The following is a 26,497-nucleotide window of genomic DNA, read 5'->3' as shown; positions in this document are numbered from 1 at the left end:
ATTGCCAACATCTGCTAGATCATGGAAAAAGCAAGAGAGTTCCATTAAAACATCTATTTCTGCTTTAAATTGACTATGCCAAAGCCTTTGACTGTGTGGATCACAATAAACTGTGGAAAATTCTTCAAGAGATGAGAATACCAGACCACCTGACCTGCCTGTTGAGAAATCTGTATGCAGGTCAGGAAGCAACAGTTAGAACTGGACATGGAACAACAGACTGGTTCCAAATAGGAAAAGGAGTACGTCATGGCTGTATATTGTCACCCTGCTTATTTAACTTCTATGTAGAGTACATCATGAGAAATGCTGGACTGGAAGAAGCACAAGCTGGAATCAAGATTGCCGGGAGAAATATCAATAACCTCAGATATGCAGATGACACCACCCTTATGGCAGAAAGTGAAGAAGAACTAAAAAGCTTCTTGATGAAAGTGAAAGAGGAGAGTGAAAAAGTTGGCTTAAAGCTCAACATTCAGAAAACGAAGATCATGGCATCTGGTCCCATCACTCCATGGGAAATAGATTGGGAAACAGTGGAAACAGTGTCAGACTTTATTTCGGGGGGGCTCCAAAATCACTGCAGATGGTGACTGCAGCCATGAAATTAAAAGACGCTTACTCCTTGGAAGAAAAGTTATAACCAACCTAGATAGCATATTCAAAAGCAGAGACATCACTTTGCCGACTAAGGTCTGTCTAGTCAAGGCTATGGTTTTTCCTGTGGTCATGTATGGATGTGAGAGTTGGACTGTGAAGAAGGCTGAGCACCGAAGAATTGATGCATTTGAACTGTGGTATTGGAGAAGACTCTTGAGAGTCCCTTGGACTGCAAGGAGATCCAACCAGTCCATTCTGAAGATCAGCCCTGGGATTTCTTTGGAAGGAATGATGCTAAAGCTGAAACTCCAGTACTTTGGCCACCTCATGCGAAGAGGTGACTCATTGGAAAAGAGTCTGATGATAGGAGAGATTGGGGGCAGTAGGAGAAGGGGACGACAGAGGATGAGATGGCTGGATGGCATTACTGACTCGATGGACGTGAGTCTGAGTGAACTCCGGGAGTTGGTGATGGACAGGGAGGCCTGGCGTGCTGCGATTCATGGGGTCTCAAAGAGTCGGACACGACTGAGCCACTGAACTGAACTGAACTCAAGAGGTTATTGAGTGGAATGAATGGCAGCTGTAAGTAAAGGGTTTGGACCAGCACTTGTCTGATCCATCCTCCATTATTTATGCGTTGGTGTTAGCTGTTTACTAGGATAATGAATATAAATCACCTTTTTCCAGACTGTGGACTTACTCCTGGCAGTAACCTTACCTGGTTCCTGCCTGTGCCAAGCACCTGCTGCAGAGAAGACACTCCTGCCCAGCTGAATGGATGGTTGGATCTGACTGCTTACATCTTGAGGTCAGCATGCAGATTCCTTAGTTCTTCACTCAAGACCCTCTGTGATCAGGCCCCCAACAACCCTCAGCTCTGTGGGCTTTGCTTCCACCCATCCCCCCCACTGCCCAGCATTTCCCGCTTCTCCCCACACACCACTCTCCTTGCATTTCCCTGCCCAGAATTGCCTTTCATCCTACACCTTCATCTTCCTTGCCCCCTTTGTCAAGAACTAGGTCAATTCTCACCACCTCTAAGGGCCTGGCCCCTCTTCCTGCTCAGGATCCAAGTTTTACCAGTTGTGGGTATCAAAGCCCCATCAGAATAGCTCTCCTTGTTACAAATATTTTATAACATCATTTTCTTTCTGAAGAGAAATTAAAAGATTATTTAATCTATATACCTATAGAATTTTTGCCTTTCTATACAGTTTATGAGGTTCTCACCACAAGAATACTAAAGTGGTTTGCCATTCCCTCCTCCAGTGGACCATGTTTTGTCAGAACTCTCCACTGTGACCCATCTGTCTTGGGTGGCCCTGCATGGCATGACTCATAGCTTCATTGAGTTACCCAAGCCCCTTCACCATAACAAGGCAATGATTCATTAAGACAGAAGGAGAAGAGGGTGACAGAGGATGAGATGGTTGCATGGCATCATTGACTCAGTGGGCATGAACTTGGGCAAACTCTGAGAGATGGTGAGAAACAGGGATGCCTGGCGTGCCACAGTCCATGGGGTTGTAGAGTCCAACTTGGCAACTGAACAACAACCCATAGAATTATAAATTGGAGTCAATGTAGTGCTGTAATTATAACAAAAAGTATTAAAAATTAAATTATAATATGTAAAATAATAACGTGTATTTGAATAGTTAAATGTTTCAGTTGACTATATACAAAATAAACTGATGACACAGGTAGTTACATGTATGCAAAGAATTCTGTAAATATGACAGCTATAAACGCAGATTGATTTGAGTGTGCAGTGTGGACAATCTGGAGCATCCCTGAGGCTGACACCACACTACAGAAAGCCTCTCTTGGTAAAGTACCCCACAGCACAAAGTACAACCTCTCTTTCATCTGCAGCACAGCTGCCTTCCTGAAAGATTCAGTGTGTACAAAGTAAGCAAAAATGACAGTTGCTTGCTTCCTTATGAGTAGGCCCATCATGTCCTATAGCCAACTGTCCTGGTTTGTACATGGCTGACGGGTCTTCTGGGATGCAGAACCTTCGATACTAAAATGAGGGCTGTTGGTTACCCCCACTTTACACCTTGAAACAAACCAAAGCTAACTGGGTTGCTTTATTTGATTTGCCCCCCCCAAATAAACCTGGATTATCTAGAAAAATAACTTTCAAAGGTATGTCAAACCTAGACAGCATATTAAAAAGCAGAGACATCACCTAGCCAACAAAGGAGGTCTATATAGTCAAAGCTATAGTTTTTCCAGTAGCCATGTATGGATGTGAGAGTTGCACCATAAAAAAGGCTAAGCACTGAAGAACTGATGCTTTCGAATTGTGGTGCTGGAGAAGACTCTTGAGAGTCCCTTGGACAGCAAGGAAATCAACCAGTCAATCCTAAAGAAAATCAACACTGAATATTTATTGTAAAGACCCCAACCAGGATCACCAGAGCCCTCCCTATAAATTTTCAAATATGAGAGAACGCTGGGCTTAAAAGCATTTTTCTGAACATGAGAGTCCCTAGTGAGAATTCAGGGGTCCTGTGAACCCAGATGGGGAAAATAACCTATATTTTCACTAACTTCTATTTGAAATTTCGCCGCTCTTTCCTGATGGATGGAGGTAAGAAAGCTCAGTGAGGTTATCTCCAACAGAAACCACAAGAGTTTTAAAATTACGACAGTTGTCGGAGACACCTCTCCACTTGCCAGACGGCTGTAACGTAAGCTTCACCGCCTGGTCTACTTCGTGAGGTAGTATACACGAAAGGCTGCGAGGCTGTATTTCACAATTAATCGATTGGTTTTCGTTCCTGTTTTTCATCCGAGGCCCAGCAGAGGGAGCCATCGAGGAGCGGGGGGCGGGTCCCAGTGGTGCGCAGACGTCCCATGCGGAAGTCTGAACCTGAGCCAGGGTGGGTTCGCACCCGCAACCCACTCCAGTGTTCTTGCCTGGAGAATCCCAGGGACGGCGGAGCCTGGTGGGGTCGCACAGAGTCGGACACGACTGAAGTGACTTAGCAGCAGCAGCAGCGGCCCAGAGGGAGCTGAGCGCTCACCCGCCGGGGACCGGGGAGGGGACGCGGCAGGCGTTAGCACAACTGAAGGCGGACCGCCCGGGCACCGGCGCCCTCGGGCGGTGCGTGAGGCTGGCGACCCGGTGGCCTCGTAGTTCCGGGAGTGCGCGGCACCCGCGGCCGCCGCCACCACCACTGCTGCCGCTGCTCCTGCTGTTGTTGGGACTGGTGCAGAAGGGAGCGGCAGGTAACCCGGGGCGGCGGGGGCCGGGGGGCGCTGCTAGGGAAAGATCCTCCAAGAACACAGAGGCCATTCCGGGTTTGGAGGAGAGGAGAGCATGGTCAGTCAGAGAGCTGACCCAAGATAGCCGAAGCCACAGCTTCCTGGGGATCCCTTGGCCCGTCTGGAGGACGCCGCTCGCACTCCGGCTCCCAGACCTGGTCGTCCAGGAAGAAAATCTCCTTGGGGGCAGGAATCTGAGCGCGGCCTTGGAATCTGCACAGGCCTCTGCTTGCTTGCTCGACGAGGCACCTGCCCATTACTATAGGTCTCCCTGGCTCCCTGCAGAGGTTATCTCGCGTGGCCCGGGCAGCTCCTTGTTGAAGTAGCGGGTGAGGGGAGCAGCAAGGATTTTTTTGACTTGGTGGGGAATTTCCATACTTTTCCAATTTCCATTCTGCAGGCAGAACTGCAGAGCTGATCCTCTCCCCGCCTCTCCCCTGCCGGATTCCCGATCACCCCCACCGAGCACCGCCCATCCTAACTGCCCAGAGGCCTGAAGATTATTAGCACAGACCGGGAGTGTCCACCGTCATGGCAGTAATAATAGCTGATGTCCTTTATTCCAGGCTCTGTACTAAAGGCTTCAAGTACAAGAAGCCATTTTGGCTGTAGAAAATTCAAAATGTAAATTTACAGATTTAAAATAGGGCCCAGAGAGAACGCTAGGGGGCAACACTGGGATCCAGATTCGGAGATTTTTTTCCTCTCTTTTTTTCAGAGTTTTTAACCATATTTGTACTTGGGCCTTGTCTCAGAATGTTTTTTATACGCAAATGAAATACAGATGATTGCAAAGGATCCAAATTATATTTTTATAAGCTATTAAAAATTTTAGCTATAAATATAAATTTGTGATATGTAATATATGTGCTTCTAATTAACACATTAAATCACCCATGAAATAGCAACAATTCCCAGAATTTGTAAGTATTGAGGGTAAAGCATATTTACAGGTGTCCGAAACCACTGTCATGTGATTGGAAAACATCTGTGGATTCTATCATGGACCACTGCACTGCTGCTGCTAATCCTGCTGAACTTCCATTCAGCAAGGAAGATGGGCCAAACTTCAGCTAGAGCTTAGTGAAAATAAAGAGGTTATTTTTTACGTCCAAGTTGAGGCTCCTGAATGCAATAGGAGGATTCAGGGCTTCCCTGGTGGCTTAGTGGTAAAGAATTCACCTGCCAAGCAAAGGAGACACACATGTAAAGAACAGACTTTTGAACTCAGTGAGACAAGGCAAGGATAGGGTAATTTGAGAGAATAGCATTGAAACATGTATATCACCATATGTAAAATAGATGACCTGTGCAAGTTTGATGCATGAAGCAGGGCATCCAGAGCCGGTGCTCTGGGACAACCCAGAGGGACAGGGTGGGGAGGGAGGTGGGAAGAGGGTTCGATGGGGAGAACACATGTATACCTGTGGCTGATTCATGTTGATGTATGGCAGAAAACCAGCACAATATGGTAAAGTGATAATCCTCCAATTAAATTAATTTTTAAAAAAGAATGGTATAATGTCCTGGAACGTAAAAAATGTGGGGGAGGATTTCTGTATCTGGGTGTTCTGTTTCATATACTAAACATACATATGTCCTCAGAAAATGAATATGTATTTCTCCAAAGATGTATATGCATGTTCCGTTTCTCCTATTAAATATATAATCTGTTATTTTTTTTAATGAAGGAAATGGCAACCCATTCCAATGTTCTTTAAACAACAAACAGATGTTTGTCAAATGAGTAATATTGCAAAAGGAGAGGCCAGGGCTGCCTAGCTGAGCAGCTGGGCAGGGCTGAGCCAGGCAGGAGTGCATGGGTTCTCCTTCTGGCAGCATATGAGCATCACCTGGGAGGTTTCAACGCCTGCCAGTGTCCAGCCTTCCTTTACCTCCAAACCAACTAAATCCATGTCAGTGGCAGGATTGTCAAAGCTGCTGGGTGGTGTTAAGCAGCCAGATGGAGACATCCCAGTCCTGGCTGCTCTCCTGGCTTTGTGCCTGCCTGCTGGGGAAATTTCCTATCACTCCTGAGGCAAAACCCCCATGTTCCTCGTCCCTTCCAATGTGCCTCTCATTGTTATCATTCCATACTATCTCTCCCAGCGAACACAAGGATGGGAAGGATGTTTATGCCTTAAGATTCATACTATCCTTTTCCATTTCCTCCTTGCAGAGAGTCCCTGGGGGCTGCCCTTAGTGGCTGATGGCCCAGCTTCCATGGCAAAGGTGGTGATGGCAGAACTGACAAACCTGAAGTTGGAAAACAAGTCATGGCCTAGAGGTAAGACCTTGCCTGCCTCCTGAAGAAAGGATAGGACGGTGGAGGCCAGGAGCACCCAGCCTGCAGGAGGCCATGTCCACTGTCTAGGAATCTGGAGGACTGTCTTGGGGTGGGGAAACTCTGCCAGGATAGAGGATACAGAGGCCAGGGCCTCTGGACAGTGTCCCAGGGGCTGAGACTTGGCCTCCAGAGAGCTGACCCAAGCATCTTTCCCACCCCACCCCAAACTCCAGTTCTCTCCTTCCCAAGGCCACCTCTGCCTCCAGAATAGGAAAAGACTGAGACTAAGAAGGTGCTGTCTCCATGCCTGTTTAGTCGCTCAGTCATGTCGGACCCTTTGCGACCCCAGGGACTGTAGCCTTCCAGGCTCCTCTGTCCATGGGATTTCCCCGACAAGAGTACTCAAGTAGGTTTCCATCTCTTTCTCCAGGGAATCTTCCTGACCTAGGGATTTAACCTGAGTCTCCCGCACTGCAGGCGTTTTTTTTTTCTTTAACCACTGAGCCACCTGGAAAGCCTGCCCCATGCCTGTACTTTTTCATATGTTCATTATCTCATTGGATGCTCCAGTACTGTGGAGCAGGTCAGTTAATTGAGCCTACCTACAGATGAGGAAACCAAGGCCTGGAGCATTGAAATAACTTCCTCAAAGCCATGCAGCTAGGGACTGGCAGTGTTATATGGATCGTAGGGGAGGTGTTCAGTTCAGTTCAGTTCAGTCACTCAGTCATGTCCGACTCTTTGCGACCCCATGAACTGCAGCATGCCAGGGCTCCCTGTCCATCACCATCTCCTGGAGTTCACTCAAACTTATCTCCATCGAGTCGGTGATGCCATCCAGCCATCTCATCCTCTGTTATCCCCTTCTCCTCCTGCCCCCAATCCCTCCCAGCATCAGACTCTTTCCAATGAGTCAACTCTTTGCATGAGGTGGCCAAAGTATTGGAGTTTCAGCTTTAGCATTATTCCTTCCAAAGAACACCCAGGACTGATCTCCTTTAGAATGGACTGGTTGGATCTCCTTGCAGTCCAAGGGACTCTCAAGAGTCTTCTCCAACACCACAGTTCAAAAGCATCAATTCTTCGGTGCTCAGCTTTCTTCACAGCCCAACTCTCACATCCATACATGACCACTAGAAAAACCATAGCCTTGACTAGACGGACCTTTGTTGGCAAAGTAATGTCTCTGCTTTTGAATATGCTATCTAGGTTGGTCATAGCTTTCCTTCCAAGGAGTAAGCGTCTTTTAATTTCATGGCTGCAGTCACCATCTGCGGTGATTTTGGAGCCCAAAAAAATAAAGTCTCTCACTGTTTTCACTGTTTCCCAATCTATTTCCCATGAAGTGATGGGACCAGATGCCATGATCTTCATTTTCTGAATGTTGAGCTTTAAGCCAACTTTTTCACTCTCCTCTTTCACTTTCATCAAGAAGCTTTTTAGTTCTTCTTCACTTTCTGCCATAAGGGTGGTGTCATCTGCATATCTGAGGTTATTGATATTTCTCCCGGCAATCTTGATTCCAGCTTGTGCTTCTTCCAGCTCGGTGTTTCTCATGATGTACTCTGCATATAAGTTAAATAAGCAGGGTGACAATATACAGCCTTGACGCACTCCTTTTCCTATTTGGAACCAGTCTGTTGTTCCATGTCCAGTTCTAACTGTTGCTTCCTGACCTGCATATAGGTTACTCAAGAGGCAGGTCAGGTGGTCTGTATTCCCATCTCTTTCAGAGGTGGGGAAGATGCAAAAACATCTCCTGGCCTGGGTGACAAAGGGGCTGGCTGGCTCCTTCCTCCCCAACCATGGTCAGAGGAAGAAGGAGGCCAGGCTAATGGGGTGCAGGACTGCTCCTTTTTGAAGACCAGCCATGTGGCCAAGAGACTAGGAATGGCAGTGGAGAGTTAGGGTGGAAGTGGGGGAAACTAATGTTCACGCAGGCTGTGAAACAACAACGGGCATGTAGCAACTTCCTTAGGCCATGTCACTGCAGGAGCAGATGCCACTGGATGCCTGCCATGTAGCCCCCACTTCCTCCTGCCTTGGTCCCACAGTACCTGGCACTGACCCCAGTCTGGAAGGTAGAGAGTACCAGCTACACAAAGACACAGGATCTTTTCTGTCCCTCACTTCCAGGGCAGGTAGAGCTGCTGCAGATCAGAGCCAAGGAGTGGGTGGATCACCTTGACATGGAGAAATCATAGCCTCTGTTCTCCCCCAAAGAACTTTGTGCCCATTCACAGCTGCCAGCACAGGAGTACCCCCACACTGCCCTTAACTCAAAGATGTGCAAGGAAACAGTACCACGAGAGATAATTCAGTCATTTCCCAGGAGGCCCACACCGGTTCAGGCCTGACATTAACCCTTCACTCAAACACTCCTAACATTGACCACTCTTGCCTCCCATGAGGAGGTTTCTCCAGGCATGAGAAGACAGCATCCCTTTTCTCAGTTTAGAAGAAGACAGCAGTCCCTGGGGAGAGAATCTGGGCTGCCCTCATTCTAGTGCATGCCTTTGAGTACTACACTTGGTCTCCCCTGGGCCTTGATTCCCTTATCTGTAAAATGGGACCAATCACAGTGACCTCTTAGGTTTATTGTAAGGATGAACTAAGATAGTGAATGAGGAGGAGTTAAACCAGTGCAGGCACAGCGGTCACTCCAAAAATAGCAACTCTGATTATCCTCATACCATTCATGTTCTTGTTTTTTGTCCAATTTAGAACTTCCAGTTGTGTGCTAGGCCCTGGATAAATAGAGGGCAGATGGACTTCCCACCCTCATGAAATCCATAGTTTCACAGGGAGCACAGGACACTCTTGAGATCCCTCTGTGAGACATCAGGCTGAAATCAGGAGGACTTCCTGGAGGAAGGGATGCTTGACTGAAACCTGAGGGATGTGGAGAGTGGCTGAGAGAAAACAGATAGGGGGATGCCTGGGGCAGAAGAAACAGCAGGTACAGAGGACCTGGCCAGAGTTTGGTATAGCCTGAAGTAACAAGGAGGCAATAAAAAGAGAGCTGTGAGTGTAGAGATGTGTTTGACTCCTTTCACATGCGAATGTCCAACCAATGAGCACCCACTGTAGGCCAGAAGCTGTTCTAGGTGCTGAGGAAACAGAACAATCCATACAGGAATCCCAGACCTTTGGAGAGCTGACACAGCAGAGGAAAGAGTCCATTAACAAGACACAAACAAATGCATACTCTCTAGTCAGTGCAAATGCATACTCTCTCCAGTGCTCTGGAGAAAAATAACACAGAGACAGGAGTTTTAGGGGATAAAAACTTATGAGCAAAACTTTTTTAAAAGTTAAGTATGAAAGCAAGCCAGGGATATCTCTGAGAAATTTGACCTGAGTTTAAGATACAGCGTTTATTTGAATAGCTTGAGTCAGGACTGGCTGCTAAGTAGATTTCATCTCCAGTGCCAAGTTAAATCAGTGAGTTTGGAGTTATGGTAGAGAGGCAGCATTGGACTGAAAGAGATAAGAGATCAACTAGTCTTCAGCCTCCCTGGTGCTGCTGCTGCTGCTAAGTTGCTTCAGTCGTGTCCGACTCTGTGCGACCTCATAGACGGCAGCCCACCAGGCTCCCCCGTCCCTGGGATTCTCCAGGCAAGAACACTGGAGTGGGTTGCCATTTCCTTCTCCAAAGCATGAAAGTGAAAAGTGAAAGTGAAGTCGCTCAATCGTGCCCAACTCTTAGCGACCCCGTGGACTGCAGCCTACCAGGCTCCTCCGTCCATGGGATTTTCCAGGCAAGAGTACTGGAGTGGGTTGCCACTGCCTTCTCCGCCTCCCTGGTGGCTCAGATGGTAAAGAATCTGCTACAGTGCAGGAGACCTGGGTTTGATCCCTGGGTCAGGAAGATCCCCTGGAGAAGGAAATGGCAACCCACTCCAGGTTTCTTGCCTGGAGAATCCCATGGACAGAGGAGCCCAGTGGGATACAGTCCCTGGGATCACAAAGAGTCGGACATGATTGAGCGACTAACACACAGTAATGTCTGTTGTGGGAACAGAAGGGAGTGGGGAATGGAATCAAGGTGCCACCAGCTTGGCAGTAATGGTTCAAGCTAAGAATGATGTCCAACCTTTCTCAAGCATGTCTGGGCAATGAATTAAGCTTAATTAACCACATAAATTAAGCTCCCAAGCAACCAACTTTTTAAAAATATCCCACCCTTTTTGTGAGAAATTGGAAACCAGACAATCACACTCACTAGAGATGAATACAAAGTATGAGTAAGTAGGCCCTGCATGAGGAGCTGAGAAACCTTCTGAGAATAAAGTCCATAAGCCTTAATGCATGAGCTTTGGCCTCAGTGTTCAACTGGTTCTGTCTATATTTAATCTCTTTGGATGCCCTTATTTTTTTTTTTTTCACTGAAATTGCTAGTGCTTACTCTTGCTAATGGACTTCCCAGGTGGTGCTAGTGGTAAAGAACCCGCCTGCCAGTGCAGGAAACATAGGGACTCATGTTTGATCCCTGGGTTGGGAAGAGCCCCTGGAGGAGCAGCAACCTACTCCAGTTTTCTTGCCTGGAGAATCCCATGGACAGAGGAGCCTGGTGGACTACAGTCCATGGGGTTGCAAAGAGTTGGACACGACTGAAGTGACTTAGCACGTACACACACATTCTTGCTCATAATGAATTCTCTTGGATAAGTTTCTACTGCCAACCTCACCCAGCACACCAAGGCCTGGTGTAGACCCTGGTCGTCTATGTGAACCCAAGACCAGTTTGTGTTTCCACAGGGACGCACTCCCTCCGCTACCACTACCTGTACCTGTCAGAGCCGGGCCCGAGCCTCCCTAAGTTTCTTGCTGTAGGCTATGTGGATGATCAGCCTTTTATCCGGTATGACAGTCGTGTGGACAAAGCTGAGCCCCAGGCTCCATGGATTACGCCGATGAATGCCAAGTACTGGGAGAAGGAGACCAAGAAGCAGAGGAAATGGGCAGAGATTCATCAGGTGGAGACATGGCAAACGATGGGTTACCACAACCACAGCAGCGGTGCGTTGGGTGGACGCCCCATTCTCCTTCCTTCACCCTCTGCACACTCACTCTCTGGGCAGCTGTACTTGTCAGAGGGTGTGGGGCAAGCCTCTAATACTTGGCTCTTTTCAGTCTCCTTCCCCCACAGTCAAGCAGGGGCCTCAGGGCCTCAGAATCCATTGTGGCTTCGGCAGCCAGCCCACAGGCCAGTGCAGCAAGCATCATAGAAGCTGGGGCCCATGATGTCTCCCCCTCACCCCTTGCCTACCCCTTAGCTAACCTGGGCTCTGAAACTCAGCTGATGGGGAGAGGATTTCCCTGCCTCATCCTCACTCATACCTACCCCCAGGCCCTCTGGCACCACCTCAGCTTCCCCCTCTCAGCAACAGTGCACTTGGGCCCACCACCAGGGCTGCTGCTTATTCTGAATGAAGCGCTTATGGAGCACAGCTTGTTCACACAACACCGTCCGTCTCTGTGCCTGGATATGCAAATGCCCAGATTAAAAGCCTCAGGTCCCCAGAGGCCTCAGAATCAGTAGCTACAAAGGATATAAAAGATTGAGACTGAGAAGGGCTGTGCATCAGCCAAGGGCCCCCAGGATAAGCATGGCATGACTTAGTCTTACCATTGAGAACAGTTTACACCCACAAGTGGGCTTCCCTGATGGCTCAGCTGGTAAAGAATATGCCTGCAATGTGGGTGACCTGGGTTGGATCCCTGGGTTGAGGAGATTCCCTGGAGAAGGGAAAGGCTACCCACTCCAGTATCTGGCCTGGAGAATTCCATGGACTGTATAGTTCATGGGGTCACAAAGAGTCAGACACAACTGAGCAACTTTCACTTTGAAGTAGTGTGGGATATGAAATAAGGATGTATCTAATTATCAAATGGGGTGTTTATCCCACATGAGAGGCCTAGCAGGTTTCTCAACCCTGCTTATGAAAATTACTTGGGAGATTTATATCTAAATGATGATGCCCTATCCCTCTACTTTTTTGATGTCCCTGTGGGTGGTAGGCTTCTCCCTGGCTGTCAGGGTCTTGACCCCCAGTCCCCACTAGTGACAGCTTTCTTACCTGTACTCACAGGCATGCACAGCACTCACCGCATGTTTGGCTGTGAGATCCAGGAAGACGGCCACTTCAACAGCTTCTGGCGGTTTGGCTATGATGGGCAAGACCACGTGTCACTGGACATGGAAACTCTGAGCTGGGTGTCAGCTAACCCCGTGGCTCTGTTGACCAAGCGCAGAATTGAGACAGAGCACTGCTATGCTGAGTACGACAAAGCCTACCTGGAAGGCCCCTGCCTCGCCTCCCTGCACAGATACCTGGAGTTAGGAGGCCAGAGAGTCACCCGGAGAGGTAAGGTTCAGCCTGTGGCAATGTAGATTGGCCCCACGCTCCCATTCTCAAGAGCCATCCCATTTGACAAACAAGTCTCTGGGGGATGAGAGGTGGGCTGCGTCCCCAGGCTGTGTCCCCCTGGCGCAGGCAAGCCCTCTGGGATCCAGAAAGATGGCCAGCTAGCCAACTGCTTTTTGCTGCAGACTAAGAACAAAGCCCAGACCTCAGGTCTTCGCTCCAAATAAGATAGAGTGTGGAGTTCTGGAGTCTCCCCTGTTTCAAAGTGGTCTTGGGAATAAAGTCTCTTAATCTGGGTTTCATTTTCTTCATCTGCAGAGCAAGTGGGTCAGACTAGGTCCTCCTAAAGTCCTTTGGGGATTTACCAGCCTGTAACTCTGCTCCTTGGGAAACAGATCTCAGGTCCCAGGAGAACAGCAGTCCTCACCTCTCCCTAGACCACTGGGGACTGACAGGGAAGCTGAAGCTTTTTTCCCTTTTCCACCCTCACACTCCTCATACTCAGTGTGCTCCCCAGACTCCAGGTGCATCATAAACTTCTCCTGACTCCAGCCAACCAGGGCTAGAGACACAAAGGCTGGGGTGGACACCAGGGAAGGTGGGTACTTGGGGCTGCCTAGGGTGAAAGCCTTTCTGGCTGAGGTTGCCAGGGGTGGAGCTGATCAGAACACCCAGGACACCATGGATGTTTGGCAATTGAATGGTGGGACATGAATCAGCTGAGGTAATAGTAACAGGACAGATAACATCAGGAGTAGGCGATGTGATTGTGAGAGCAGAGCATGGTGGACAGAGCTCAGGCATTGGAGCCTAGCCTCCAGATAGCCCATCCCAGCTCCAGGATTAACTGGCTGTGTGACCTTGTGCCAGTTACTCGCCTTCTCTGCACTTGAGTTTCCTCATCAGTATAATGAGGATAGTAATAATAGCCGAGCCTCTCCAAAGCACCATATTGGTGTGCATTAAATGAGTACTGTGGAACTGTCATTTAGCACCAGGTTTGTCCTATGTCCTTCACCTGGGAGATTAGTGAGGATTCTTCACAGAAGCAGAACCAACAGGCTACATGGAGAGAGAGAAAGAGTTGTGTTCCAAGGAACTGGCTCATGTGACTATGGTCGCTAAGTTCCACCATGTGTGGTTGGCAAGCTGGAGACCCAGGAGAGCCAATGATGCAGTTCCAGTCTGAGACTAAAGGCCTGAGAACGGGGAGAACTAGTGGTATGATGCCTTCAAATGATAGAAAGTTTGAGACCCAAGAAGAGTCAGTGTTTCAGTTTGAGTCTGAAGGCAGGAAAAGACCAGTGTTCTAGCTCAGCTATCATGCTAGAGGAGCTCCCTGTTACTCAACCTCTTTGTTCTGTTCAGATCTTCAGTTGAGTGGATGGACCCACTCACACTGCAGAAGGCAATCTGCTTCCCTGAGTCCAGTGATTCAAATGATAGTCTCAGGCAGAATACTCTTCAACATAAATCGCAGCAAGATCCTTTTTGACCCATCTCCTAGAGTAATGACCCACCTCCTAGACAAAAATAAACACATGGGACTTCATTAAACTTAAAAGCTTTTACATGGTAGAGAGAACATAAACAAGAGGAAAAGACAACCCTCAGAATGGAAGAAAATATTTGTAAACAAAGCAACAGACAAAGGACTGATTTCCAAAATATACAAACAGAACATGCAGCTCAATATTAAAAAAATAATAATAATAACCCAATCAAAAAATGAGTAAAGACCTAAGTACATTTCTCCAAAGAAGATATACAGATGGCCAAGAAATACATAAAAAGATGTTCAATGTCACTCATTATTCAGCTCAGTTCAGTCACTCAGTCGTGTCCAACTCTTTGCTACCCCATGAACCGCAGCATGCCAGGCTTCCCTGTCCATCACCAATTCCCAGAGTTGACTCCGATTCATGTCCATCGAGTCAGTGATGCCATCCAGCCATCTCATCCTCTGTCGTCCCCTTCTCCTCCTGCCCCCAATCCCTCCCAGCATCAAAGTCTTTTCCAATGAGTCAACCCTTCACATGAGGTGGCCAAAGTACTGGAGTTTCAGCTTTAGCATCATTCCTTCCAAAGAAATCCCAGGGCTGATCTCCTTCAGAATGGACTGGTTGGATCTCCTTGCAGTCCAAGGGACTCTCAAGAGTCTTCTCCAACACCACAGTTCAAAAGCATCAATTCATTGGTGCTCAGCTTTCTTTATAGTCCAAATTTCACATCCATACATGACCACAGGAAAAATCATAGCCTTGACTAGACAGACCTTTGTTGGCAAAGTAATGTCTCTGCTTTTTAATATGCTGTCTAGGTTGGTCATAACTTTCCTTCCAAGGAGTAAGTGTCTTTTAATTTCATGGCTGCAGTCACCATCTGCAGTGATTTTGGAGCCCAGAAAAATAAAGTCTGACACTGTTTCCACTGTTTCCTCATCTATTTGCCATGAAGTGATGGGACTCATTATTAGAGAAATGCAAATCAAAACTACAACAAGGTATCATCTCACACTTGTCAGAACAGCCATCATTCAAAAATCTACAAACAGGGACTTCCCTGGTGGTCCAGTGTTCAGAATCTGCCTTGCAGTGCAGGGGACATGGATTCAAGCCCTGTCAGGGAACTAAGATCCCACGTCCTGCGAGGCAACTACATGCGCATCAACAAAACTAGAGAGAAGTCCACTTGGCGCAACAGAGATCCGATGCAGCCATAAATAAACAAATAAAATATATATATTTTTTAATCTACAAACAGTAAATGCTGGAGAGGGTGTGGATAAAACAGAACCCTCTTGCACTGTTGGTAGGAATGTAAATTGATACAGTCACTATGGAGTACAATATGAAGGTTCCTTAAAAACCTTAAAATAGAACTACCATATGACTCAGCAATCCCACTACTTGGCATATACCCTGAGAAAACTACAATTTAAAAAGGCACATGTACCCCAGTGTTCATTACAGCACTATTTAAAATAGCCAGGACATGAAAGTGAAACCATTCACCTCAGATTGTGACTCTAACTCACATGGCCAGGACTTGAACACAGCCAAAACCCCATGTGGAACTCCAACCATGATCTTTTCTTAGAATCGCTCACCTGGTGTCTGGACTTACTAAGGAACAGTTTCTTTGTGCCTCAGCATAGAAGGAATCCAGCAAGAGGCAAAGTGATGGGTTCAGTTCAGTTTGGTTCAGTTGCTCAGTCACATCCAACTCTTTGTGACCCCATGAATCGCAGCACACCAGGCCTCCCTGTCCATCACCAACTCCTGGAGTTTACTCAAACTCATGTGCCCCAAGTCGGTGATGCCATCCAGCCATCTCACTGTCTGTCATCCCCTTCTCCTGCCCCCAATCCCTCCCAGCAGCAGGGTCTTTTCCAATGAGTCAGCTCTTTGCATCAGGAGCCAAAGTATTGGAATTTCAGCTTCAGCATCAGTCCTTCCAATGAATATTCAGAACTGATTTCCTTTAGGATTGACTGGTTTGATCTCCTTGCAGTCCAAAGGATTCTCAAGAGTCTTCTCCAACACACATCTCAGAAGCATCAATTCTTCAATACTCAGATTTCTTTATGGTCCAACTCTCATATCTCTACATAACTACTGGAAAAACCATAGCTTTGATTATACAGACCTTTGTCGCAAAGTAATGTCTCTGATTTTTAATATGCGGTCTAGGTTTGTCACAGCTTTTCTTCCAAGGAGCAAGCATCTTTTAATTTCATGGCCACAGTGGAATATTACTCAGCTATAAAAAGGAATGAAATTGTGTACCTTATAGTGACATGGTTGGATCTAGAGTCTGTCATACAGAGTGAAGTCAGAGAGAGAAAAACAAACACCATATATTAATACATATATATGAATCTAGAAAATGGTACGCTATACTACACATCTGCTCAGTTGTATCTGACTCTTGCAACCCCATAGACTATAGCCTACCAGGCTCCTCTGTCCATGGGATTCTTCAGCTTCCCTGGTAGAAAATGGTACAATTCAGTTCAGTCACTCAGTCATGTCCAGCTCCATGGGACCTCATAGACTGCAGCATGCCAGGCCTCCCTGTCCTTCACCAACTCTTGGAGTTTACTCACACTCATGTCTGTTGAGTCAGTGATGCCATGTAACCATCTCATCCTCTGTCATCCCCTTTTCCTCCCAACTGAGAGGAAGGAATCATAAAGGAAGACTCTGAGTGCTGGCAGAGGATTGTAGACAGGAATCAGACTGGCTTTCAGACCCAGACTCTCTGACTTCAGAGCCCACACTCAAAACCACTCGCATTCCAGGGTGAGGGGTGGGTCATCCTTCTTGTCCCAATTTAACAATCTCTTATTAGTTACCTTTTTCGGCGTCATATGTTTTTGCCTTTTCATACTGTTCATGGGGTTCTCAAAGCAAGAATACTGAAGTGGTTTGCCATTCCCTCCCCCAGTGGACCACGTTTTATCAGAACTCTCCACCATGACCAGTCCGTCTTGCATGGCCCTACACGAATTGGCTCATAATTTCACTGAGCTAGACAAGGCTGTGGTCCATGTGATCAGTTTCATTCAGTTCAGTTCAGTTCAGTTGCTCAGTTGTGTCTGACTCTTTGCAACCCCATGAATTGCAGCACACCAGGCCTCCCTGTTCATCACCAGCCCCCGGAGTTCACTCAAACTCATGTCTATCGAGTCGGTGATGCCATCCAGCCATCTCATCCCTTGTCGTCCCCTTCTCCTGCCCCCAATCCCTCCCAGCATCAGAGTCTTTTCCAATCAGTTTGATTAGTTTTCTGTGATTGTGGTTTTCATTCTGTCTGCCCTCTGAGGGATAAGGATAAGAGGCTTATGGAAACTTCCTGATGGGAGCAACTGACTGTAGGGGAAACTGGGTCTTCTTCTGATGGGCAGGGCCATGATCAGTTCAGTTCCATTCAGTTCAGTTGCTCAGTCATGTCTGACTCTTTGCGACCCCGTGGATTGAAGCACGCCAGGCTTCCCTGTCCATCACCAACTATCAGAGTTTACTCAAACTCATGTCCGTTGAGTCAGTGATGCCGTCCAACCAGCTCATCCTCTGTTGTCCCCTTCTCTCCCGCCTTCAATCTTTCCCAGCATCAGGGTCTTTTCAGATGAGTCAGTTCTTCCCATCAGGTGACCAAAGTATTGGAGTTTCAGCTTCAGCATCAGTCCTTCCAATGAATATTCAGGACTGATTTCCTTTAGGATGGACTGGTTTGATCTTGCAGTCCAAGGGACTCTCAAGAGTCTTCTCCAACACAACAGTTGGAAAAGCATCAATTCTTTGGTGCTCAGCTTTCTTTATAGTTCAATTCTCACATCCGTACATGACTACTGGAAAAACCCTAGCCTTAACTAGATGAACCTTTGTTGGCCAAGTAATGTCTCTGCTTTTTAATATGCTGTCTAGGTTGATCATAACTTTTCTTCCAAGAAGTAAACATCTTTTAATTTCATGGCTGCAGTCACCATCTGCAGTGATTTTGGAGCCCCCAAAAAATAAAGTCTCTCACTGTTTCTCTATCTATTTGCCATGAAGTGATGGCACTGGCTACCATGATCCTAGTTTTCTGAATGTTGAGCTTTAAGCCAACTTTTTCACTCTCCTCTTTCACTTTCATCAAGAGGCTCTTTAGTTCTTCACTTTCTGCCATAAGGATGGTGTCATCTGCATATCTGAGGTTATTGATATTTCTCCCAGCAATCTTGATTCCAGCTTGTGTTTCTTCCAGTCCAGCGTTTCTCATGATGTACTCTGCATAGAAGTTAAATAAGCAATATACAGTGACAATATACAGCCTTGACGTACTCCTTTTCCTATTTGGAACCAGTCTGTTGTTCCATGTCCAGTTCTAACTGTTGCTTCCTCACCTGCATACAGATTTCTCAAGAGGCAGGTCAGGTAGTCTGGTATTCCCATCTCTCTCAGAATTTTCCACAGTTTATTGTGATCCACACAATCAAAGGCTTTGATATAGTCAATAAAGCAGAAGTAGATGTGTTTTTTGGAAGCTCTCTTCTACTGGGCCATGCTCAGTAAATCTTAAATCCAATGTTCTGTTGATGGGCAGGACTGTGTTTCATGGCAAATAGATGGGGAAACAATGGAAACAGTGAGAGACTTTATTTTGGGGAGTTCCAAAATCACTGCAGATGGTGATTGCAGCCATGAAGTTAAAAGACACTTGCTCCTGAAGAAAAGTATGACCAATCTAGACAGCATATGAAAAAGCAGAGACATTACTTTGCCAACAAAGGTCCATCTAGTCAATGCTATGGTTTTTCCAGTAGTCATGTATGGATGTGAAAGTTGGACTATAAAGAAGGCTGAGCACTGAAGAACTGATGCTTTTGAACTGTTGTGTTGGAGAATACTCTTGAGAGTCCTTTGGACTGTGAGGAGATCAAACCAGTCAATCAATCCTAAAGGAAACCAACCCCAAATATTCACTGGAAAGACTGATGCTGAAGCTGAAACTCCAATACTTTGGTCACCTGATGGGAAGAACTGACTCATTGGAAAAGACCCTAATGCTGGGAAGGACTGAAGGAAGGAGAAGGGGATGACAGAGGATGAGGTGGTTGGATGGCATCACTGATTCGGTGGACATAAGTCTGAGCAAACTCTAGGAGTTGATGGTGGCACAGGGAAGCCTGGAGTGCTACAGTCCATGGGGTTGCAAAGAGTCGGACACGACTGAGTGACTGAACTGAACTGATTAGGTACCTACTGTATGCAGGAAGTCACAGAGGAAGTAAATAAAGTCAGTGAGAAAACCCTAGGATCTCTTTAGGAAGAAGGGCGTGTGTCAGTCTTGGACCCAACAGCCCCACAGAGGTAGGTCCTTGGAGGTTGGGGACAGGAAGTCAGTCCCCCTCATGGCAATTAACAGGTCAGTGCTTCTTTGTAGCAGCTGGAAATCAGTCATCCCTGCCTGCAGCAGTGATTGGGTACATCTGGAGAGAGACCTTGTCCCCGTTTCCTCGTCCTCCACCCTGGAAGATGCTGGAGGAGCCCAGAATTAAGCATAAGGGATAGGCAGAGAAGAGCCACTCAGCAGTCTTCCTCCCTCCTCCTCTCCTTGCAGAACCACCCACAGTACGGGTGACAAAGCACTCAGCCCAGGACGGGGGTACCACCCTGAGGTGCTGGGCCCTGGGCTTCTATCCACAAGACATCTCGCTGAGCTGGTGGCTGGGTGAGAAGAAGTTGAATTCAAAGCTTGAGTATGTGGAGCCACACCCCAGTGGAGATGGCACCTATCAGGTGTGGATGGCCGTGTGGGTGCCGGCTGGGGATGAGACCCAGTACACGTGCCATGTGCAGCACAGCAGCCTGAATCACACGCTCACTGTGTCCTGGGGTGAGAAGCTGGGCTTGGCTGGGAGGGGCTGAGGAGGGGAAGGGGAGGGTCCCAGGGGACCAGAGACAGTCCCATGATCTGGGAGTGCTCACTTTTCTCTGTCTTTCTTAGAAATGCCCTCTCATCCAGGACTTAGGGCCGGGGTTATCTCTCTCATCCTGATCTTGCTGGTGATTGGCGGTGTTATGAGTTTGACCAAGTGCCTTTAAGGTAGGTGGGTAAGGAACAAAGGAGTGGGAAGCCCTCTGGCTGGTATAGCCTTTTAGGGAACAATATAATGTGTCCTTCCCTGTGGCAGCAAGAACTGTTTCCTCCTGGGAGCAGCAACTACTGCTGAGGTCCTGCCCCCTGTCCCCCACCTGTAGAAAAACCCACATGTCGCCACCCCACCCCAGGTGCACACCACCAGGAGGACCTTGTGGATTCCACAGTCAGGGGAGGCCTGGGACTGACTTGGGGAAAGGCCCAGCTGGGGAGAGGAAGAGGGATGGTGAGGACCCACCACTCACTGGATCTCCTGTGTTCTTTTTCTCCACAGCCAGGAATAAGGACCCTTACGAGCAAGCCCCAGGTGACTGAGGTATGGACCAGCTGGGGAGAGGAAACCCCAGATGTTCCCAACACGGCGGAGATGCCTTAGAACTCAGGATGGGGGTGGGGCATGGGGTGTATGCTTTCCCTGGCCTCAGCCCCCTGCCCCATGCCACCATCCTGCCCCTAGGCAGAGGGTCTAGGGAGCACTCCAGAAAGCCACCATCTGGATTTGGTAGAGGGCTGGGGAGCCTGTTGGGGTCACCTCCCTTCCTTTCTTCCTGCAGGTGAAGAGGACTCCCATAATTCTTAAAGCCCAGCAAGATCAGGAGCTGCTCAACTCATCTCCTGACAGAAGTCACAAAGAGGTGTTTTGTGGGGTGTTAGGGGGGCCTGAAAACCCACTCCTGTATTCTTGCCTGGAGAATCCCAGGGAGAGGGGAGCCTGGTGGGCTGCCGTCTATGGGATCGCACAGAGTTGGACACGACTGAAGCGACTTAGCAGCAGTAGCAGCAGCAGCAGGAGGGCCTGAAGGCCCCCTACACTGGCTGGCTCATGTGATCTGTAATGGGCCCACCCCACCCCAAAACTGAGCCCTCTTCATCCCCATCAGCCTTGTTACAAGCAGTCTGTGCCACTAAGATGCCTTTACCATCTTCCTAAAGTCCTTTTAAAAGTCTAATTATTTCTGGTTTGGGGGGTGGGAGGAGGGGGCAGTAGTTATCCCTCAGCTCCTCTTACACTTGACAATTTGCAGAGTGATTTCATGTTAATTGTAAATCCCACTTGAGCTTCTCAGGCACTCTATGAGTTTGGCAATGTTACTCTCATTCCCACTTGCCCAACATGAAAACCAAGGGTCTGGGCAGTCAGGGAAAAACCTGAAAAATATCCAGAGGTTATAATGGCAGCATCCTGTGTGTAGCTGCTAGCATCAGAAAGAAATGGCTAGATGCCTGCCTCTTTCATAGGTGTGTTCTGTATATATGTATGATCTCCTTTTGTATAGATTAGAGTGTTGGGTGTGTGAGGGTATAGGGGAGGCAGTAAGGGTAGGTGTGTGAAACTGAGGAGATGTGTTAGGGTGAGGATGTGTGGGTGTGTATATCTGAGGGTGAGAGGATATATGGGGTACCTGTAAGGGTGAGTGTATGTGTGGTGTGTGGTATCCTTTTGTATTTGAGGAGAGGCTCAGAAGACAGGTACCCGGAGACCTGTTAGTTAGTCCCAGGCAACTGAAGGTTGGGAAACAATTCAGACCATACTTTCCCTATGTCCTATCCTTTTGAATGGTTGAATTTTTACAATAGGCACATGTTACTGTTACTGTAAGGAAAGACCCCTCTTCTCTGTATCATGTGAAAATGCCTGTGAAGGATATGTCTGAAGAAGGCCCAGCCTCACCTTTGCATATTCAGTGGAGCAGAAACCCCTTGTCTCCTCTCTGAACAAGATTCCAATCTTAGGGCCATTTGATGTGCTCGCAGCTGGGACTCCAGAGCTGAGGCAGAGAGAGAGTGCACTCCATTGTCATAAACGACACAAGGTCAGACCCCTTCCAGAGCACCCTCTGCCTCCCCTTCAGCTGACCCCACAGTGTGACAGAGCCTCCTGTGGGGAGTTTGAAACCTCTGTGTCTACAGCCCTGGGAGGCTCAAAGGCCAAGGATGTGAACGACTGTAATACTAGAAAAGATTCAACCTGCCCTGGTGGTCTGTGGGACCTAAGCAGTGAGCTTGTAATGATTGGCTTGTACTGAAGATGTGCCTTATATGTCTGTCTTTCTCACTGATGTTGTCATGCCCCATATATGCTGTGCAAACCACATACTAAGCAGAGTTCTAAGCACTTTATTGCATGTTAGTTGCTCAGTCATGTCCAGCTCTGTTGAACCTGGGTGGTGCCTCAGACGGTTAAGCATCTGTCTACAATGTGGGAGACCCGGGTTCGATCCCTGGGTCGGGAAGATCCCCTGGCGAAGGAAATGGCAATCCACTCCAGTACTATTGCCTGGAAAATCCCATGGACAGAGGAGCCTGGTAGGCTACAGCCCATGGGGTCGCAAAGAGTCGAGCACGAATGAGCGACTTTACCTTACCTTACCTTCTGCATTGCAGGCAGATTCTTTACCATCTGAGCCACCAGGGAAGCCCTTTATTTTATACTTTATTGTATACTAAGCTGTTTAATCTTCCAAGTATGACTGTGAGGGGGAATTAATACTCCTGTGGTATAGATGAGGAAACTGAACCCCAGGGTCCCACAGCTGATTCATGCCAGAGCTAGGATGTGAGAACAGGCAGTCTGGCTGCTGCAGCCTGGCCACCTCACCACTGTACCAAAGCCTCAACAATAACTGAGCTGTTCTGTAAATGGGCAAGTAAGTACAGGTCTACAATCCCTTATTCGCAATTCTGAAATCTACAAAAACCTCTGGAAGCTAGAAGCGTCTTCCCAACTTTGTCATCAAAACACGACCTGGGAGAGGGGTAGTAGAGAGAAAAAAAAATCCTAAAGTGAAGTGAGGTTCAGTGCCTCCACTGCCAGGGGCACAGTTTTGATCCCTAATCAGGAAACTAAGACCCCACATGCCCCATTATGGAGCAAAATAGAAAAAGTCAAGTGGGGTTATTTATATTCTTCGTTTACTTCCTCCAGCGTGCCTTTTCACATTTTTTCACAGAAATATTGATTTGGGGGATTATTAGATGTCACCCCAGACATCTCTGGTAGTATTATATAATATTCAGCATTCACATCTTGGTATCTTTCTAAAGCCTAAAGAATTCTAAATTCTAAACTATATCCAGCTCTAAGGGTTTTGGGTAAGGGATTGTGGACCTGTATTAATAAGGTTTTGTGGTAATAAACGTGTTTTATTTTTACAGTTCTCTGGCTGTATGGTGAGATAAGTTAGAAAAAAGATCAGGTATGGTCCCCACCAATGGAGGCACAAGTGCCCAGGTGGACCCTCAAGGCTCCCTCAGCCCTGGGTACACTTAGGGCCTCCTGAGAAGAAGTGGAACTTTTTCTCTGGGGAAGGAGTGGAGGCAGAATGTTTTTGAGAAGAAGCAGATAGAAGGAGGCTTCCGATTAGTCTTTCTCTCTTTGAATTGGTATAGCCTGGTCACCCTTCTGTACCCCACACATACCCCCAAGGTTATGGGGGTTCAGGTTCCTCTATAGACCCTCCAGAGCCATCTCCCAGTTTTGATCTCACCCAACCAAGTGTGGCCCTTAGACTGACAATCTGCATGGCTTCTTTGATGCAAGGTAGGGGGGCAGTATATTCAGGGAGTCTGAGATATAGGGTCTAGCTTCTGTAATTATGAACACTGGGCAGAATAGGCTGGAAGTTCCTGTCCAGTTCTGGGCTTCCCTGTGTCTAGGACCCTGAATACTTCTGGGGCAGTGGAATTAAAGGGGCAGAGAGGCCATAAACTAGAACAGTGCCATAACAGACCCTATAGGACAGCAGCAGGGCCCCAAGCACCTGCCCCTAAAGGGTATGGTCTTTCCTTCTTCCATTAGCCTCACTGGCTAACTGGCTTAGAAACTGCCAGAGGGCAAGGGACATGCAGTCTACAGCCATCCACAAACCCTGGTTTTTGCACCTCACCGCCTTATCCTGCTGGTTCTACTTATTCTGTCCACCCAGCCTCTGATCTTCTCATCAGAACATAACATTTGCAAGAAAACCTGGGGCTCTGGGACCAGGGGGCTGATAGAAATGCCTGAGGCAAGGAGACAGCTGTTACACTGCCTACCCTGGCCTGAGGGGCCTTCCTCCCCTTTCCTCAGTCCCACTAACCCTTCCCTGGTGGAGTAGCCCCCACCCCAAACTTGACACCCCAGGCAGAACCTACCAGCCTTTTTGCTGCCAGTGGCACCACTGTCCTGATGTTCAAGAAGTATCTGTTCCATAAACAGATTATGAAATCTTTGGTAACTGGATCGATTTTATTTTGTTTTAATCATCTCCCTTATAGGCTAGTTCAGTGTTTTGCCAATAGGACCATAAAATACATTTTAAGAAAACAAAACAAAATAAAAAAAAAAAAATATATATATATATATATATATACAAAATAAAATAATACATTTTGGACCTAAAAGGATCCTAAAGCACCTCTTTGAACCCCTGATAATTTGACCCTCTCACTAACTGCCCCACCCCCATCACACGACTTCCCTCTGCTGAGGTTTTGAGGCCTCTCACGTTAGAGTCCTTCCTGTCCAGGCTGTGAGCTCTCTCTCAAGCGCATTTCTTTTACCTCCATCCACACCCCAACATATATTGGTTTATGTCTGGTGCAGCTGCAAAAATTGAAATAAAGGAACATGATTCAGTTACCACCCCACAACCAGTAGAGTGAACGCAGGGATCTAATGGCACCAAGGGATGAGCAGGCTTAGAAAACATGGCTCTCTCCCATAACCCAGGTTTTGCTCCACCCCCATTTTTGTTTTTTGGCTCTTTAAAAAATATTTATTTTATTTGCCTGCATCAGTCTTGGTTGTAGCATGTAGGACCTTTGTTGTGTCATGCACTGTGGTACACCAGCTCAGTAGTTGTGGAGTGTGGACTTAGTTGCTCTGGGGCATGTGACATCTTAGGTCCCCAACCAGGGATCAAACCCAAGTTCCCTGCATTGCAAGGTAGACACTTAACCACTGGACCACCAGGGAGGTCCCTCCACCCTCATTTTTGTTTCACTGCTTAGTAGCGGCTAGTCAATGGTCCCAACCAAAGTCTGGTGCTCTGAGCCTAGCTGAACCCACCTGGACATCTGCCTCTCTTGGCTTCCTTCCCCAGCCACCGCTGCCAGGAGAGAAACTTGTGAGGGGACAGAAGGCAAATGCAGAGGGTGTTTGTCTTAGCCTTGAGTGTTCCTCGCAGCTTCACCGATGGACACCATGGTTTCAGGAGTGGACAGAGGCAGGAAGGCAAGTAAGGAGGGTTCTGAGTGCCCTAGAAAGGGCATGGGAATCTGGCAGGGGTAAGATGGCAGCTTTGCAAGGGCTCCTCCCTCAAATCCTTGATCTGAAGGAACAGCCTTCCTATCCAGCAGGGCACTGACTTTGTGTCCTGAGGGCACGGCCACAGGCCTCTCTAGGGAACTACTTCCTTCTGTCAGCCATCCTGGGCTGTGGCTCAGAACTGTGAGGTCTCTACCCACAGACCCACCCCTGGCTCAGCCTGTGGGGGGAGTGCTAAGTCATACTTCTAAGCTTCAGGCCACCCTGATGGCCTCCCTACCCCCATTTGCACAAATCTCACATGCTAACCAATCACTCAGGAGTCCTGTCCCAAACCACAACTTCTTGAGGGGCTGTTCCATTCAGAACAGAATTCTCTGGTTGTTCAGTATGGCCTGGTGCTCTGATTATGTGTCAAATGAATGAAGGAATTCACTAATGAATAATAATGAATCATGGGTATTCAAAGAATACCATTAGAATCCAAACTCTCCAAACAGCAAGTCTTTCTCACCATATCATCTCCAGTACAGCTTGACTCACCCAGTTTCCCTCACTGTTCGGCCTTGCCTCCCTTCCTCCCAAGGCCATCCAGAACTCAGAGACCCGGACGTACCTGCCTTGGGTACCGTGATGAATTATGCAGGATATCCAAGCAGCCATGGCCTGGTCAGATGGGAACTAATGACAAAGGCCAACAGGAAGGCCCAGCCCTGGGCTGGTATTTTTTTTCCTCCTCTAACTTCTTGGAAATGTTCACAGATCAGTGTGGCATCAAAAGCATAATCAAGGACATAGGTTCTTTCACAACTGTGTCTTTCTAGACTCTCCCTGCCCCAAACTGCCACACAGTACAAATGGAACCATACAACCTCATCTCAAAGCAAACAGCCAGGGAGGAGGGGGTCAAAGGCCTGTCCCACCTTACTCCATGGTGCCAGAGTCAGGATAGGGAAGAGACCCAGGAAGCCCGAGCCCTCTGCACCACAGCCAAGGCAGAGAAGAAGCTGGGCCTGTATTAAGGAAAAGCAAGGCTGACTCACTGGTCATACTCACTCTGTCCAG

The 26,497-nt window shown here is 47.7% G+C and overlaps 1 protein-coding gene across 9 annotated transcripts in view; it reads left to right on the top strand.

The window, feature by feature from the left end:
* Window positions 1–23,342, top strand: part of LOC101112480 (class I histocompatibility antigen, Gogo-C*0202 alpha chain-like) — a 32,854-nt gene extending 9,512 nt beyond the window's left edge. For 2 of the 9 annotated variants that reach the window (XM_060415727.1, XM_060415731.1), the window contains exons 2-8: window positions 6,059–6,166; window positions 10,913–11,188; window positions 12,262–12,537; window positions 19,645–19,920; window positions 20,032–20,130; window positions 20,459–20,500; window positions 20,739–23,342. In XM_060415727.1, coding sequence (XP_060271710.1) covers window positions 6,059–6,166; window positions 10,913–11,188; window positions 12,262–12,537; window positions 19,645–19,920; window positions 20,032–20,129 — 1,034 coding nt within the window. In that variant the 3' untranslated portion in view covers window position 20,130; window positions 20,459–20,500; window positions 20,739–23,342. Of the gene's footprint in view, window positions 1–1,290; window positions 1,412–3,470; window positions 3,844–4,279; window positions 4,417–6,058; window positions 6,167–10,912; window positions 11,189–12,261; window positions 12,538–19,644; window positions 19,921–20,031; window positions 20,131–20,458; window positions 20,501–20,738 lie in introns of those variants that run through there. The other 7 variants (XM_060415729.1, XM_060415730.1, XM_015095994.3 and 4 more) reach the window with 7 other exon arrangements.
* Window positions 23,343–26,497: the final 3,155 nt, after the last annotated feature.

The sequence above is a fragment of the Ovis aries genome, chromosome 5 (genome assembly GCF_016772045.2).
Source record: "Ovis aries strain OAR_USU_Benz2616 breed Rambouillet chromosome 5, ARS-UI_Ramb_v3.0, whole genome shotgun sequence".
NCBI classification, from domain to species: Eukaryota; Metazoa; Chordata; class Mammalia; order Artiodactyla; family Bovidae; genus Ovis; species Ovis aries.
Note: the sequence above shows the minus strand (reverse complement) of the source record. Positions and strands in the feature narration are given on the sequence as shown.